This window comes from Pleurodeles waltl, chromosome 3_1, assembly GCF_031143425.1.
Source record: "Pleurodeles waltl isolate 20211129_DDA chromosome 3_1, aPleWal1.hap1.20221129, whole genome shotgun sequence".
NCBI classification, from domain to species: domain Eukaryota; kingdom Metazoa; phylum Chordata; class Amphibia; order Caudata; family Salamandridae; genus Pleurodeles; species Pleurodeles waltl.
In genome coordinates this window covers 1,033,511,152-1,033,530,357 of record NC_090440.1, presented here as the reverse complement: position 1 = coordinate 1,033,530,357, position 19,206 = coordinate 1,033,511,152, and the positions used below count along the sequence as shown (strand labels likewise).

At 43.4% G+C, this 19,206-nt stretch overlaps 1 protein-coding gene across 2 annotated transcripts in view; it reads left to right on the top strand.

Moving 5' to 3' along the window:
- Positions 1-19,206, top strand: part of LOC138284950 (protein mono-ADP-ribosyltransferase PARP14-like) — a 1,156,311-nt gene that overhangs the window by 926,488 nt on the left and 210,617 nt on the right. For both annotated transcript variants that reach the window (XM_069224299.1, XM_069224298.1), the window contains exon 16: positions 11,939-12,075. In XM_069224299.1, the coding sequence (XP_069080400.1) occupies positions 11,939-12,075 (137 nt within the window). The remainder of the gene's footprint in view (positions 1-11,938; positions 12,076-19,206) is intronic.

The following is a 19,206-nucleotide window of genomic DNA, read 5'->3' as shown; positions in this document are numbered from 1 at the left end:
TGGTGGAACAATATAAATTTAAACCAAGGGCGGCCTTTCCAAGACCCAGTGCCTCAATACGTAATAACGACAGATGCCTTCATGATAGGGTGGGGAGCACACCTCAATCAACACAGCATCCAAGGATAATGGGACACTCAGCAGAGACAGTTTCACATAAATCACTTAGAACTACTGGCAGTATTTCTAGCGTTGAAGGCATTTCAACCCATAATAAGCCACAAACACATTCTTGTCAAAACAGACAACATGACAACAATGTATTATCTGAACAAACAGGGAGGAACACACTCGACACAGTTGTGTCTCCTGGCACAGAGAATATGGCATTGGGTGATTCACAACCACATTCGCCTAATAGCACAGTTTATTCCAGGGATTCAGAATCAGTTAGCAATCTCTCTCGGGATTACCAACAGATCCACGAATGGGAGATTCACCCCCAAATACAAAACACTTACTTCCAAAGATGGGGAACACCACAAATAGACCTATTTGCAACAAAAGAAAACGCAAAATGCCAAAACTTCGCATCCAGGTACCCACAAGATCAATCTCAGGGCAATGCGTTATGGATGAGCTGGTCAGGGATATTTGCATACGCTTTTCCCCCTCTCCCACTCCTTCCATATCTAGTAAACAAATTGAGTCAAAACAAACTCAAACTCATACTAATAGCACCAACCTGGGCAAGACATTCTTGGTACACAACACTACTAGACTAGACCTCTCAGTAGTGCCTCATATCAAGCTTCGAAACAGACCAGATCTGTTAACTCAACACAAACAACATATCAGGCATCCAAATCCAGCATCACTGAATCTAGGAATTTGGCTCCTGAAGTCTTAGAATTCGGACATCTAGACCTTACACAGGAATGTATGGAGGTCATAAAACAAGCAAGGAAACCAACCACAAGACATTGCTATGCAAATAAGTGGAAAAGATTTGTTTATTATTGCCATAATAATCAAATTCAGCCATTACACGTATCTGCTAAAGACATCGTAAGCTACTTACTGCATTTACAAAGGTCAAAGCTAGCTTTTTCATCCATTAAAATACATCTTACCGCTATTTCAGCTTACCTGCAATTACGCACTTAACTTCATTATTTAGGATCCCAGTCATAAAAGCATTTATGGAGGGCCTAAAGAGAATTATTCCACCAAGAACGCCACCAGTTCCTTTGTGGAACCTTAACATTGTCTTAACACAACTCATATCACCGTTTCACTTAAATCAAACAGTAGAACTACCAGTGTTCTTTCCAGAACCAGATTCTGGAGCTGAAAGAGCACTACATACATTATACATCAAAAGAGCTTTAATGTACTACATTGATAGAACAAAACAAATACGGAAAACAAAACAACTGTTTGTTGCTTTTCAAAAACCTCATACAGGAAATCCAATATCCAAGCAAGGCATTGCCAGATGGATAGTCAAATGTATTCAAACCTGTTATCTCAAAGCAAAAAGAGAACTGCCTATAACACCAAAGGCACATTCAACGAGGAAGAAAGGTGCTACTATGGCTTTCCTAGGAAACATTCCAATGACTGAAATATGTAAGGCAGCCACATGGTCTACGCCTCATACATTCACCAAACATTACTGCGTGGATGTGTTAACAACACAACAAGCCACAGTAGGACAAGCAGTACTACGAACTTTATTTCAAACAACTTCAACTCCTACAGGCTGAGCCACCGCTTTTGGGGAGATAACTGCTTACTAGTCTATGCAAAGCATGTGTATCTGCAGCTACACATGCCATCGAACGGAAAATGTCACTTACCCAGTGTACATCTGTTTGTGGCATGAGACGCTGCAGATTCACATGCGCCCACCCGCCTCCCCGGGAGCCTGTAGCCGTTTCAAAGTTGATCTTGAACATTTGTAAATATATCACTTTAAATTACATAATGTACATACATATTTACTCCATTGCATAGGCACTATTACTATAATACACAACTCCTACCCCACCCTCTGCGGGGAAAACAATCTAAGATGGAGTCGACGCCCATGCGCAATGGAGCCGAAAGGGGAGGAGTCCCTCGATCTCGTGACTCGAAAAGACTTCTTCGAAGAAAAACAACTTGTAACACTCCGAGCCCAACACTAGATGGCAGGATGTGCAAAGCATGTGAATCTGCAGCGTCTCATGCCACGAACAGATGTAAACTGGGTAAGTGACATTTTCCATATATATATATATATATATATATATATATATATTATAATAATAGTACTCATTGTGCAGGGTCTGAAGTTCAGGAACACAGTGCAGAGTTTGGGAAATACAAAACTCTTGAGCACGTGTTGGGTCCTATGCCTTAGTGTATGGATTCTCCTCCAGGTTTGCTATGACGGTGCTGAATCCATGTTTGGTCCCATGCTCTAGTTTGCAAACTCTGGGCCATGTACAACAACTAAGAATCTCTTGGACCCTTTTGGGTCCTCTGCCTTTGTTTGTGGGCTGTCAACCAAGTTTTCAGACTGTGAATCTCGTGGACTGTTGTTGGGTCCCCTGCTGTAGGCAGACTCTGCACAGAGTTCTAGGACTGTACTCACCAGAAGGATTTGCCAAGTCTGTGGATGTGACTTTAAGTCCACAAACCATTGACACATTTGGGTACAATTTAAAATGTAAAAGAATACATTATATTTTAATTTGTAGTGTAGGAGTAGGCTCTGATCAGATTGTTTTAGGGGGTGCATTGTTGGTAAATTGAAACTTTTTAATAAGTGCTGAACTTGCAGACAGGTTCAATTCTAAAAAATATTTTATAGATAAATTTCATTAGATGAGAGATCTTTTTAAGCAGTCATCCATTTCGGGTTCACTGACCAAACGCTAGCTCCACAAAAGCAAAGGCTAGGATTAATTGGCCATGAATGGAAAACTTTAGCTGGGGTTGGCTGTGACTGGAAGATTTCTATTGCGGTTACCAGTAAAGCATGTGCGAAATGGTACCATGTCCTGGAAAATACACTATATAATATAATGAGGCAGGATTAGCAGACCCTGACCCATGTGCCATTAAAGTGGGGCCAGCAGACCTCTATCCCTACTTTTGCATTACTAAACAGGAAACATTTTTTGCAAAAGCAGCCCAAATCCAAGAAAGGAACAGCTACTGCTTTTAAAAATATTTCTCATTTGGAGAGTGGAGGCGGGAACCAAGCTGCCAACACAATTTCCAAAGGCGAGTATCTGTTCTGTGGGAAGAGCTTCACCTTTGGGAGTCTAGTACTACCTGAACCCAGCGTTTTGTGCATAACTTATCAATGGTTTCCAACCGCAATGACGGTCATACACCATTGATAAAATTCATTGTGAATCCTAAATATCAGACGTAACCCTCTTTCAGACCCCTCTTATTTGCAATTAGTAATGTCCTGTAAAGGCCCTTTTATTAGTTAGAAAGATTTGTTTTGACTGGTATCATGGCAGTAATGTCCTGTAAAAGCCCTTTTATTAGTTAGAAATATTTGTTTTGACTGGTATCATGGCTTTGAAACATTTTAAGAAGAGGTTTTGCAGTCACATACTCTGTGTTTTTGTGAATAGCAGCTTTGCAACTGCAATGCCCTTTTTTCTATGAAACCCTCAAATTCCCAATAAATACTGTATTTGTTTCAGCCATGTTAAAAAAAAAAAAGAAATCCGCAAACTGGATGCAACCGGACACTAGTGGTTGAAGCTTTATCATTATATGAATTCCAAAGCCAGTGTGATCGTGAAAAAAAACATTGTAGTGTTCAGAATACCACATAGATAAAACCATTAATAATTAGGAATTTACCATTTTACCTGGGTCAGAGGCAAAAGCTGTTTGCCAGTTCATCAGTTCTCAGCCTGGTTGAAAGCCCTCAACTCATTTTTACGATTGAGTCTGCAAGAGCATGCGCTAGCGCATACATCTCTCTTGCAAGACTTTTGTTAACTGAAAAGGACTTTGAGCCCACCCTTTTTATACCCTTTGTTTGCTTCAGTAGCACTCTTCTTTACTGACTCGTAGCTGGACACTGCGGTCCTAGAATCATTTCTGTTCCTATCTGTGGAGCAGGGAGTGGGACTAAGCACTGTTTGAGTCAACTTAATCAGTGCCCTTCCGCTGCACCCGATGTGATCGAGGTATTTCTTTTTAACTTCTAGGGCCCTGCAAAACAGAAGGCATGAGACTGGCAAAAATGTGCCCAGCAGGACAAACACAATTGTAAAGTTTTATTTTCTATAACTCTTTTTATTTATTTATTTATTTTTATTTTGCCGAGTCCTCGTTCCTCACTTTACACTCATGTTTTATTTTGGTTTTGCTTGTGTGCGCTGTCACAACAGATGATTATCTTGTTCTAAATGTTGCAAAGCAACATTATTGCTTTCTTATGTGTAGTTTCTGAAATGATGCTTTAACATATAATTGTGCATTAACCCCCAATCCACCCCACTCAAATCTAATCTGCTGCACTCCAATCCACCCCACTTACTCCAATCTATCCCACTCAATCCAGTTGATCCCAAATTAATCCAGTTGACCCCAGACCAATCCAATCCACCCCACTCCAAACCACTCACCCCAATCCAGTCCAATTTGACACTCCATTCCTCCTAACCCACCACACGCTAATCTAATCTAGTCTAATCTGCCCCACTACAGCCTGCTCCACTCAAATCCAAACAATCTGTCCCACTCCATTCCAAACAATCTGCCCCACTTCATTCCAAATAACCTGCCCCACTCCAATCTAAAACAATCTGCCTCACTTAGATCCAACATAATCTGCCCCACTTCAAAACAATCTGCCCCACACCAATTCAAAGCAATCTGCCCTACGCCAATCCAAAAGAATCTGCTCACTCCAATCCGAAACATTCTGCTCCTCCAATCCTAAACAGTCTGCCCCACTCCAGCCTGCCCCACTCCAATCCCAAAACAATCTGCCCCACTCCAATCCCAAAACAATCAGCCCCACTCCAATCCCAAAACAATCAGCCCCACTCCAATCCAGAACAATCTGCCCCACTCCAATCAGCCCACTCATTCCAAAACAATCTGCCCCACGCCAATCCACAATCTAATGCAGTCTGCCCCACTCCCATCTAAAGCAATCTGCCCACTGCAATAAAAAACAACCAGCACCACTCCAATCGAAAACCGTCTCCTCCACTCCAATCCAAAGCAGTCTCCTCCACTCCAATCCAGAACAGTCTGCCTCACTCAAATCCCAAACAGTCTGCCCCATCCCAATCTTCCACATGCTAATCTAAAAAATTGGCATTACTCTAATCAAAACAATATGCTGAATCCAATTTTTAACAAATTGCCCCACTCTAATCTGCCCCACTTCAATCCAAAACAGTCTGCCACACTCCAATCTTTCCCACTCCATTCCAAAACAATTTGCCCCACCGCAATCCGCCACACTCAAGTCCACCCCATCGCAGTCTATCCCAATCCAATTCAATCCACCTATCCCTAATCCAATCTAATCCACTCTAATGCAAACCAATGCAATCTACTGTCCAAAACAATCTACCCCACTCCAATCTAAAAAACCTGACCCACTCCAATCCAAAAAACCTGCCCCACTAAATCCCCCAAAAACCTGCCCCATTCAATCCGAAAAAAACCTGCCCCACTAAATCCCCCAAAAACCTTCCCCACTCAATCTGAAAAAAACCTGCCCCACTCCAACCCAAAATAATCTACCCCCACTCCAGCCTTCCCCCACTCCAATCCAAAATAATTTGCCCCACTCCATTCCAAAACGATCTGCCCCACTCCAATCCAAAACAATCTGCCCCACTCCAATCTGCCTCACACCAATTCGCAACACTTCAATCTCGTCCCCCTCCAGTCTGCTCACTTCTATCCAAAACAGTCAACCCCACCGCAATACGTCCCACTCCAGTCCGCCCCACTTCAATTTATCCCAATCCAATTCAATTCACCTCACCCTAATTGAATCCACCCCAGTCTAATTCCAACCACCACTGTCAACCCCACTCCAATCCAAAATAGCCTGCTGTACTCTAGTCCAGAATAATCTGCCCCACTCCAATCCAAAAGACCTGCCCCACTCCAATCCCAAAAAAATCTGCCCCACTCCAATCTGCCCCAACTCCAATCCAAAATAATCTGCCCCATCTCAATCCAAAAAACGTCCCCCACAGCAATCCCAAAAAATTATGCCCCACTCCAATAAAAAAAAAACTACCCCACTCCAATCAAAGAAACCTGCCCTACTCCCAAACAAAAAAATCTGCCCCATTCCTATCCAAAGAAATCTGCTTCACTCCAATCCAAAAAACAATCTATCACTGTCCAATCCAAAAAGATCTCCCCCACTCCAATCTGCCCCACTTCAAACTTTAACAATCTGGACCACTCCAGTCTAAAACAATCTGCCCTACTCCAATCCAAAACAATCTGCTCCAATTCATAACACCTTGACCCACTACATTTTGCTCCTCCTATTTAAAACGATCTGCCCCAGTCCAATCCGTCCCACTCCAATCCAATAGTCTTCCCCGCTCCAATCCACCCCACTCCATTCCATTTCACCGCTCTCCATCCCATTTCACCCCTCTCCAATCCACCACAGTCCACCCCACTCAAATTCACACAACAGCAATACAATGCAGCCCAATCCAGTCTAAATTCAATCCACCTTACACTAATCCAGTCCACACCACCACACTTCACCCCACTCCGCCTAATCCACCCCACCCCACTCCAGTCCACTGCAGTCCACCCAAGCCAATCCAATCCACCCACTCCAGTCCACCCCACTCTAGTCCAGTCCACCCCACTCTAGTCCTGTCCACCCTACTCTAGTCCAATCCACCCCACTCTAGTCCAGCTCACCCCACTCAAGTTCAGACCATTCCACTCAAGTCCAGCCCATCCCACTCCCGTCCAATGCTCCCCACACCAGCCCACCCCAATCCAGTCCAACACAATCCACCCACTCATACCCTTTCCATCTCATTCCAATCCATCCCACTCTAATCCAATCCACCCCTCACCAGTCCAGTTCACTACACACCAGTTCAATCCTTCCCTCTCCAATCCATCCTACTCCAAAAATCCATGCCACTCCAAACAACCATCCCACTCCTATCTACCCCACCTCGTTCCAGCCCACCACAGTCCACCCCACTCCAATCTATACCCACCCCAATCCACCCCACTCAGTTCAGTCCACCCCACCCTTTCCAATCCATCTCACTCCAATTCATGCCACCCCACTGCAATCCAAATCGCTGGACTGCAGTCCACCAACCTCACGCCAGTCCAATCCACTGCACTCCATTCCACCCCACACCAGACCATCCCACCCCATTCAATCTATTTCACTCAAGCCCACACCTCTCCAGTCCCCCATTCCAGTCCACCCCAGTCGAACCCACATACTCCAGTCCACCCCATTCCAGTCCAGCACGCCCCAATCCAGTACACCCTACTCCAGTTCACAACTCCTCTTCTCATTTCAATCAACCCCACTTCACTCTACCCCACTCCACTTCACTCTACCCCACTCCACTTCACTCTACCCCACTCCACTCCAATTCACCCTACTGTACCCCAATCCAGTCCACCCACTCCTCTCTATCCAGCCCACCCACTCCTCTCCAAACCAATCTACTCCTCTCTAATCCAATCCCCACTCTAGTCCAGTCCACCCCACTGTAGTCTAATCCACCGGACTGTATTCCAGTTCACTCCAAACCAATCAATCTAATCCACCCCACTCCACCCCACTCCAAACCACTCCAATCCACCCCAATCCACTCCACCCCATTTCAACTTATTCTAGCCCAATCCACCCCACCCCATTCAAATCCAATGCCCCCACTCAATCCAGTTTACCCCAGTCCAATCCACGCACCCCCGTTTTGTCACTCCAGTTCAATCCACCCACCCCAATCCCATCTAATTTACCCCCACTCCAGTCATCCCCAATCCATCTCACCCCATTTTAATCCAGTCCACCCACTCCACTCTACCCCAGTGCAATCCATCCCACTCTACTCCAATCCAATCCCCAGACTACCTCAGTCCACTCCAGCCCATTTCATCCTATTCCACCCCACCCCACTCTATACCACTCCACTTTACGACACTGTACTTCATAACACTCTGCCACTGAACTCTACTCCCCTCCACTCAATGACACTCTACTCCCCCTACTCCACTCTACAACACTCCACTCCAACAAATCAACTCTACCACACTATTCCCGCACTCCACTCAGCCACACTTGTGTACAACATTGCAAAAACACATGGCTAGGCCAATAGCTCTGCTATATGCGAGACCCACTGGTTTTGCCAATGCTTGTTGAACTATGTGTTTACCGGGTAAACCACCTCAAGCTCTCAGTAATATGTATGTTGCTTTTGATGCACCTAAAAAGCAGAGATACCTCGACTGATGAAAGTAGACACAAGGCTGGCAGTGATGGTTTACTTTACCGCATGTGTGTTATTTCTGAGAGTAGATCAAAGCACTTCACTGTGGTAACTCATTATTATAGGATGTTTACTTTGTTCCACCACAGTCAAACCCACCATGCTCCAATCCACCCCATTCCAGTCCACCAAACACTGTCCCATTTCAATCCACCCCACTCCAAACTGAAAAAAAAAAAAAGTTATAGGGACTTATGTTAATTAACTAGAACTTGTGGCCTAAAGATAGTTAATGGCACGAGTTTCTTAACATAAGTATAACTATAAATGCTCAACCAGTCAGTCAGTCAGATATTTGTATAGCGTGGCTTATCACCCGGGAGGGGGGTCTCAAGGCGCTGGCTGAATTTCTATGGTTTTATGTGGGTAAAACGTCAACCTAACTATAACGTCCCTGTAACTTTTTTTTTCAGTGAATTTCTATGGATTTTGTTTAACAGAACATAATATATCATTACTGTACGTTACTACAACCATAGATTTACACTGGGGGTCACATTGAGTCTCGCAGTGAATCTGCGGTTCGGCCAAGAAAAGAAATAGGGCAATATTTTTGCCCATGAGGGGGTCCCTTAGAGACACCTCCATGTGTTCTACGGGGTCAGGATACCTCTATCCTGACCCCTTATGTAATTTGTAAGTTGTGGTTCAAAGGGTGTAATTCCTATATAGTCCTGAATCTATTGTACAGTATCCCGGAACACTGCACTCAAGAAGACAGACTAAATGAATGCTTGAGCTTTATAGAGAACCACTCTTCTTTCCATAGGTGAAAATACAGTTATCTCCTGTTAAAGACCACACAAAATATAGGATAAGAAGAGCTCTAACATGGATAAAGCCCGAGACGAGTACAATCAACACCTTAATCAAATGATGAAAACCAGACTTTGCAAAGACAGTATTTGAACAAGCAGAAGAGCATTTATAGTTGAGTACTAATGAGGAATTAGAAGAAACACTACACACTAATGGCAAAAACAGTAGGAATCAATGGCCTAACGTATTGGTCAAAGCTAGTCCACTTCTCTCTAATAACCTGCTTGTGAGATTGCGATAGATATATTTTTTGCCATGATGTTCTCCAGTAGGGAAGAAAACTGTGTATTAATCACAGCATTAAACTTATTTTTTTTAGCCAGAACATAAGGAGTGTTTTGTTTTGTTTTTTAACCAAGAACATAAGGAGTGTTTTCAAAGTATTAATGTGAATTGTGCAAAGCAGGTATTTTAGTCCCACATGATATGGAAAAAAAATTATAGTCTCAGTGTATGCAAGAGCAGCTTGTGTACGAGAGCAGTGTTATCACAGAGGCATGGATTCACAGAGAAAACTGTAGCCTTTCCTTGACTATTCTTGATAACAACTGACTGTCATAATGCTGGAATTGAAAAAGAAATACTGGCCACGGATTGGGGATTAGAGTACTTCATGACGTATGTGTGGGAGTGTCACATCGTTCACCGTACAGAGCATAAACCCCTCCTGAAGATATTGTTGTTGGGAGGGGCAAGTATTGATCATGGAGTTGTCAGCATTAACACCGCCATCATCGTTTCTTGGACAACCAGGTGTTCCACTAGTAGAATCGGGAGAGTGGGTAGACATTTTTAATAACTACTTAAAAGCTCTAGACAGGTGGGAATTTCACCCTAGTAGAAAAAGGCCATACTTTTGAGCATGTTGGGGAAAGAAGGGCAGCATGTGTTTAAGTATTTGCTGGTCGCAGTTAATGAAGGGGGTCCAATAAAAGGTGTGTATTGTAAAGCAAGAAAAGGTTTGGTATTGAGGTTTGCAGAAAAGTTCCAACGTAGTTATGAGAAGATATCAATTTTACTCTCAACCACAGAGGCCTGGTGAATATGTGGATGAGTTTATAGGTTGAGAGAGTTATCAATGAAGTGCAAAGTTATGGTAGTGACAGATGAGATGATTAGAGGCCAACTGTTCGTTCAGTGCAGGAGGTGGAAAATGCAAGAAAGGTTATGGGCAGCAAAAATCAACCTTTGAAAGACACTATAGAGAGAGCAAAAGTTGTAGAGGAATCAGAATATTGTATGCGAGAGAAGAAATGGAAGGAAGTCAAGGGGTGGGGGAGATGTATCATCTGTAGAAGGGGATGTTGCATCTAAGTCTCAGTGGGCAACTAAAAATACAAGAAATAGTTATAATAACAAAGCATCCAACAAAAGCTGTAGTAGGTGTGGTAGCAACTACCTTTATTCTGATTTAAAGAATTGCTATGCTATACGAAAGGAGTGTAGAAAATGTGGACAAAGAGACATTTCGCCAGAATGTGCAGGGGCAAGGACAATGGGAAAGGAAAAGTAGTAACATTAATGGAAGACACCAAAGACATGTATAGTATAGGGATAGACAGAGTGCAATGTGTAAGGGATAGTCATGAGATGGTGGGCTGATTAAACAGACCAAAAGTACAATTTACCATCAGGGACGTGACAGTTGAGTTAATGGTTGACCCAGTATCGTTGTATACTATTATACCAAAAAATATGTTTATGAATGAGTGACTTTGTGTGTGGTTGTTACCCAAGGACATCAATCCTGGTGGGTACCAAGGAGAACAGGTTGTCATTATAGGATACTTGATTGTGAATATCACCTTCAAAGGCACACACATAAAGGGTAAGGTGTACATGGCTGAATTAAGACCGCCGGTTTTAGGGTGGTTCATCATTATGATTTCCACACTATCATAAATCCTAGGCACCCACTCGGGTAATGGTTGTTGAATACCCTATACTTGAGGAAATTCTAATGGGGGCAAAAAGAGTATTCAGGGAAAAGATGGGAGAGTTGAAGGGATATGTACATGAAATTAAGTTGAAACATGAAGCAGTCCCTTTACAAAACAAGGTCAGAAGAGCACAAAGGTGTAGAAGAGTCATAGAACATGATATGACCGCCCTGAAAAGTATCTGGAACCATGGCCTTGATTTCACCGCCCTCAGATTAACCCTTATCTTATCCTCCCCAAACGTGTGGAGTCATGTGAGGGTAGAGGATCACTATCCCTCAGAGCAATAACTCCAGAGCCCAATTTTCCGTTAACCCTTACATCAGAACAATACATCACCAAGTTTCAAGCTCATATTTGTTAACAACCTTTGAGTTATATAAACAAGACACTCAAGTGTTGACCGTTTTTGCTTTGCAACAGAATTGTTGTGCAGTACTGACTTACCTATCAGACTACTTTCCTCTTTGAAAATGGTCCACACATTTGCCTTGAAGCCCTTGCTCAAATCTGACTATGGCTATGGTAACCTATATAATTAGTTCCTGTCCAGAAATGCTCTTGATGACGAGGATATTTGTATGTTTGACAAATGTGAACTTCACTTAAATTGACATAGGTTTTACGAATAAAGATAATTGTGTAAGCTTATGATCATCAGCTTTGTGGGTCATTTTTTTTTCTACCTAGGAGGAAATGATATCCCTGCATATTGGGAATCGGTGACTGCAGACAAGGTAAATTTGGTACCAATATTACCACAGACAAACGAATACAGGGATGTAGAAGCCCTGTTTAAGAAGACTTGTGCTCTGACAATACACAAGGTAAATTCTCATGATACTAATACGTTGTCAGTCATGGAGACATTTGTGAGGTTTTGCCTTTTTTGTATTTTGAAGTGTCTAAAATTAGGACTAAATATTTGGGAAGCAAGGTATTACTTTATGTTGCTTGTTTATTCATTTATTTGCCTGTTGTGTTGGCAAGAATTGTTTGTTTCAGTATATAAATCTTTAACTGTATGGATGTACTAGCATTATCTTTTAATTATTTATTTTTTACATTTTTGTATGGTGCCTGCAATGTCCGAAAGCCCCTAAAGTGCGTTTTGCAAGTTTAAGGGGAAGGAGATTCCAATGCGATTGAAGAAAGTCTCCTTCAACTTAACAATGACATTACATTTAAATGGAGCAGATCATTGGAGCCAGATTGGGCAGCTATAATGTTGTCCAAAGGCAAGAGTTTTCTGTGATTTCCTTAATCTAAAAAAATTGTCAGATGTAAAAGAAGATATATGTATCAGTTTTGTAGTAAATAGTCTTTTACATTAGGATTGTGCTTTAGTGGTCTTCCCACTAAAACCTTTAGGTGTTGTTGCATGTACAGTCTGCATTGACTGAATGACCATAGAAATCTGTCTAGCTAGTGTGGAGCCATCATTAAGAGACTGGTGCCACATGGTGCATTTATGGTTCATATCCAGAGAGTGCTTCACGCATAGTGCATAATGTCTTGAACTTGTTCCTTTGTTTGGTCATGAGCCAGTGGAATGACTTCACTGAAGACAAAATAGTCAGTTCACTTCAGACCTAAGACAAGGCATTATTTTGCACTTTTATACTCTTAAGAGATAAATCATTGTCTTTCCATGTGGGCACCACAGACAATGTTTCAGCTGTCGATTTTGGACATATTTTCTGATGGGTGACCTTTTGAGAAAAGAGGAGAGGCAGTATTCTGGATAGGACACACAAGTGATAAGATGAGTTTTCAGGGATGCTGTTTATATATGATGTAATTGACAGGTTTGCATTGACAGCGACTCCTATGTTACAGACTTTCTGAGAGCGTTCAGGGGCTGCCTCAGTCATATCGAAGTGATGTGTGGTAAGCAGGGCCTAATAGTAGGAAGTCAGTCATCGAAACGCTGGAAAGATCCAATTCTAGTGCATCCATCTTTGAAATCGTTCTAGGCAGTCAAAGGCTTAAAACACATTGGGTTAATCGAAACGTTTGATGTGAATATGGTGTTCCCAACATACAATTGAACCCCATGGTAAAATTACCACAAATGTTTGTGAGTGATACTATGAAGACTTTAAAGAGGGTCTCACACAAAAATGTCCCTTGTGAAATACCACTTGTAATGTTGGTGGACAGTTTTATTTGGTGAAACATGTTGGACAGGAAGGAGTTTAACCATTGGACGACCATTCCTCCAGCACTGCTGTTGGTTGCAAATACGTCTCAAGCTTACTGTGCAGTCAACAGTGTAGAACACATCTAAGAGTTCAGAAGAATCAAGGCACACCCCTGAGCCACTGTGGTGTACTGTGCATGGCAAACTTAACTGCCTTAATCATGGTTAAACATTCTTTATTAATGCTTAGCTTGTATGACCCATGGGGATCTCTTAGTATTGTCATGGGGGCCTAACCCAGACTGAAAGTCACTAAGGAGATTATTTGTTTCCAGGTGTGCACTGAGTTAAGTGTTTATCATGGTCTGACTGGATATTACAAGCATCACTGGATATGAAATGTTATATGTTGATGTGTGGTTGTCGTAGGAGACTGTGTCAGCATTTGGCTTCAACAATTGTTCTACTGGTAGGAAGTTGTGTGAAGGAGAACTGACCCAGGGTCATTTGAGGCATTAAAAAACTTGCTGAGGGTGTGAGAACTGGTTGATGCAGAGTAATGACCTTGGCATGTTGGTCACGGTGAGCCTTCGGTATTAGCATCCTGATAATTCTGTTAAATTCTTGATCTTTGCCATTCTCCTCCTTTGAATATCTCTGCCACCCAGTGGTGAGATTGAAATTGCTCATATAGCTGTTTTGATATACAGCTCCTTGCGATGCTACTGCATATGCATGCATAAATCATTCTGATGGCTACTGCCGCTTGCAAATTCCTCACATTGTAAATTCGTCAGACACTAGCCTTCTCATTGTGTATCCCTTTAGGAAAAGTCATGCTCAGGACCTGGAAGTTAAATGCCACCAGTGAACTGCAGCACCTATTTTGCCATGTACTAAAGGGTCAGTAAAAACATGGTTTAGCCATACCAGTGTAGCCTGGCTGTAGCAGTAGAAAACTGTAATTCAACCTATAAAAATAAACCCTTTTGTCGGGTCAGAATCTCAGTTTTAAATATTGATAAGTTACCCCATGGTTGCTTTCTCGCCTAGGAGGTAGGGTCAATGGTATTTTAAAGTAGGCATGTAGAAATTTCATGTCATCATGTCCAGTGACTAGCACCCACATGCTACTTTTACTGTGGCAAGTCTTGCTGTCCTATGTAAACGTAAACTTTGCTTTTTTTCACCCTTTAGAGTCTCAAGGCGCTGTACGCATACCGCTGTGGAACCCTTCCTGGCTTTTCCCTGTGAGGCGCCCACTCCTGGACAAGCCCCAGGGTGAAGCCAGGCATCCAAGCGCTGTCAGGACCGTTGTGGAGATTAAGCAAGCTATTGCCCAGAGTTACAGAGTGGGACCCATTAATTAGATTAGGCACGAGGCGAGAATTATCTGGTCCAAGGGAATTGAGCCCAAGACCTGCTGAGGCGGGAATTGAACCCTGGTCCCGGGCCAGATCTCTGCATCAGGGTCTGGCGCTCTAACCATTGTGCAACACTTCTCCTTGTAGAAAAACAGAACAGATTAAAAATCTTAATAATGTGTCTCAGGAATGGGACTAGCCAGACAGATAATTAAACAAACAATATTAATAGTTATTAAAATCCAATTGAGTGGTAAAGTTAAATTTGTAATAACTATTAAGGAAAAACAATTTTTAGAGAGTTACCTTTTCCTTGCCTGAAGTTCCTGGAGGCTAAATTTGCATTTACTTTCTCACTTCTGCCAGCCAGGAAGTGGCAATTCAATAGGTATGAAAACTGCTTTCAGAGCAGAGAACAAAGATCTGGGTGTGGGGAGTTGGTGGTGTTCCCTTGACAGGCAGGATAACTAGTGGGTTTGGGCCCAGTAACTGGATTGACTTAGAATCCTCCCCTGTGATAGGCAGTGGGCCCTTCTTTTGTTTTCCCAGCTAGGCAGGCTCCAGTCCCAGTGGACCTCTTTTGGACTTTACAGTGTCAAATCCTGCTCGAGAGGTTTGCTGTTTTTTTTGTTTATTTTTTTAACGTATAAACAATGGGGGTACACTTGAATGGAAAGGATACAGGATACCAAAACAATCATTATGTATCCACTGTCTGGTTGCTGGTTTGTTCAACCAGATGTCTGTATCTTGGTTTGTGGGTACACTGACGGTCCTAAATGGGATTTTAGTGTTAGATATGGGAGGATGCTAAGATTACCATCCCTCAGAGCCTAAGTTTGGGGTGGCTGAAACATTTCAGCATTTTAAAGATGCCTAAAGTTGGTAGGATTACCCCCAGGAACCTTTGCCCTTTTTGGTTAGAGCATACCAAGGGGATTCCCACCCACTAGCTCATGCCAGGCATAAATGTACCACCTTGAGGCAACCACTTCAGAACACTCCTAGACCTGAGGAAGATCAGAAGAGGACTGAACCTGATGTCTGTAACCTGGGAAGAGCCCTAAAGGACTGAACCGGCTGCCCCGCTTGTACCCAAGACAAAGACGTGCACTCCAAGGGTCTTAAGGCTGACGTGTTCAAGCTACAGGAATGCAGCAAGCTAGAAGAGACCTTTCCTGCAATTGCCCAGCTGGTCATTGGCACTGGACCTGGACTGGACCATGCTGTTTAGCCTCCACCCTACACCCTGTGACACTCTTAAGTGTCTTTCGTAAGGTTCTGAGGGCTTTACAGGCGTGCTTCTGTGGTGGATTGGGCCTTAAAGACTAATTACAGAAGGGAATTTCTTTTAGGAGGACAACCCTTGTTCTTGTATTAGTTTGTGATCAATGTCTAATTACACTTAGGTCCAGGTCTCCTTTGACTATTAATTATCATTGCCACTTTCTGCTTGTTGGCGCTATTCCTACTTAAAACTTTAACAAATCATCTCTGTGGTTCCTCTTGTTGGATGTTTGTTGTTTGGTGTCATTTTGTTTATCATATTGTGCTCAATATGTTGATTCAGTATGGGATTTTTAATGTATTGTATTTAGACTTTATAACTGTTTTGGTTTTACATAAATATTTTACATATTGCCCTGAGTTAATCCTGTCAGCTCTGTCTTTGAAGCTGGAGCAGCTAAAGTAGAAGTATTACTGTTAAGAAAGTTTGGAAACACACACAAGATGAGATACTACAAGCATTCCACACATTCTACACTTCCCTCTATAAGACACCAACAATCCACATCCTCAATGCATTATCCAAATTCCTAAGGGACATTCCCCTGCCGTGCATACCTGCATAGGCTTGCCCTTTACGTGGCAATAACAACACCTGAGATCGCTCAGGCCATTAAGGAGCTATGGCAGAATTAATTCCCAGGACTAGACAGGTTACCCCTCGAATACTACGCACAGTTCTCCACATCCCTTGCCCCTCACCTTACAGAAATGTTTGAGGCAACCCTTCGACTGGGTGAGCTCCCACACGCTCTGTGAGTCCCTCTTAGTCATGATCTTCAATTCTCATAAAGACCCCATGCTCCCTGGGTCCTACTGCCCAATTGTCATCCCGAAGCAGATTATAAAATCCTGGAGAAAGTCCTAGCAGCCAGATCTGCTCAGATCCGCTCTGAACTAATTCACATGGAGCAGAATGAGTTTATCCCAGGTCGGAGCACTTTCCAGAATATACAGCACCATTTTCACGTACAGGATGCGTACAAGGCCGCTATCCATTAGAGGCCTGTCTCACATTGGATTTGGAGAAGGTGTTCAATACACTGTCCTGGGAGTGTTTTTTCCAGGTGCTAGCACACATGGGCACAGGGAAAAGATTGTTAGTTTATACCAAACTCTTTTATACCAACCCGCCTTCTTGGATTCGCCCAGGAAGCTTTACTTCGGCACCAGACTGAGATACTCACTCTCTGCACTATTGTTTGCAATGATAACTGAACCCCTAGCTATAAGACTACAAAGAGATGGTCGAGATTGGGCATACCCCTGGTAGACAGAGCACACACTGTATCTTCATATGCGGACGATCTCTTGCTCTGCCTCCAGTATGGAACAGCTGCCCTCTCCCCTATTCATGAAACCCTCACCGCTTTTGCCGCGGCAGCAGGGCTCTGTGTTAATTGGAAAAATCAGCATTCTAACCTTTATCCAGATCATCTCGTACATGTCTCATGCCTTGTGGAAGCAACTTCCCTGGTGCCACAAGGCAATCAGTTATTTAGGGGTGACCTATATCACTCCCATCTGATCTCTGAGGGAGATAGTTGCAAGGCCTTAGCTGGAATCTGTCCTCTGGTACGCTTCTTGAAACCATTAACATTGGCCCCGATCGGAAAGATTGCACTGGCAAAAATGGTCCTCCTGCCCCACCTCTTATATTTCTTTGCAAACTTACTTGTGATATCTCGGGAGGCATTCTTCACCAAGCTTGACTCACTCCTGGGTACATTTAAATGGGGTAGTGGGCGACGCTGCATCACCCTTAAAAAGCTCCAACTCCTTGTGGGGCATGGAGGACTCAGTGCCTCCTCCTGCAAAACATATTTCCTAGCTGCCCAACTACAATGGCTCTAATGCTGGACAGCACAGAGACATGTGGGGGAGGCTACCAGTGAACAAGGACCCATTCCCGTAGCTACCTTCTGCAGGTAACTTTTACCTAAGCCTGTTGCCCCCCCCCCCCACCCCACCCTCTTGCACGGGCCATTCTTGTATGCTCTGCATTTCCCGCCTCACAACTGGAACTCCCATATATACGCCATCCCTGCCTTTGGTCGGCCTCCCTCATTTCCTGGTTAGTTACACAACTAGAGCCCTGCAGCACTAGCCTGATCAGTGGGTAACCATGGTGGATGACCTATATTTGTAGGGCCACTTAATCAACCTTGAATAGCTGTCTGCGGAGTATAGCCTTCCCCTAGACAATTTCTTCACCACCACTGCCTCCATGCCACCTTCTCATTCCTATAGGGCTCACCTGACATTGAACCTCCTACCTACCCAGTATTACATGCAGTACTCCTTTATAAAAACCATTGATGAGCTCACAAACACCTCACTTACTACACTACAACACAAGTGAGAGGATGAAAAGGGTGGTCGCAGGCACTAGAACACCCCAAACAGGTTTCACATAACTCCTGTTTTATAAATAGTCAATTCTTCATACTACTCTGAGCTTATCTTTCCCCTGCACAACTGAACCGCTGTTACCCAAATGCACAGGTGAACTGCCTCCGATGTCACACGCCAAATGCGAATCTTATGCATTTGCTGTGGTCATGCCAAGCCCTGCCACACTACTAGCAAGCAGTACATAACATTTTGTAGGAGGTCACAGAACTACCGGATCTCTGCGCCTGGGAGGTGACAGCCCCGAATATCTTCAAGCACAGAAAGCAATATAAAGTGCATGTCCGATTTGCTGCGCTGTCACTCTGTCTAGCCAAGGGAACACCCATTCTTCACTGGAAATCACTGACAGCCCCCTCAGAGACGGCCTGGTACTGTGCAAATGTGGTAGAGTCAAGGAAAACACCCTTTGCTGTGAAGAGGTAAGACATCTCCGCAAACGTCCCATCTCTACATAATGAGCCACATTATATACTCAGTTCCTCCAGGTAGTCGAACAAGATGAACCCCCACGCAGTGAATGCTCCAATACCCAAAATGTGACACACACTCTAGACACCACATAGGTAACTCATTGCTCTAGACTGCCATAACTAACTCTTTGCTTTAGACTGCCACCCGCCTGCTACTGCCCTAATGTAGGAGCAGGAACCAGGAAAGGCTGCTCTTTGCCTTCCCCACCCACCCTCCCTCCATCATACCATCTGACCTACCTGATCTCAGTCTGATAAGGCATAAACCTTTACCATATG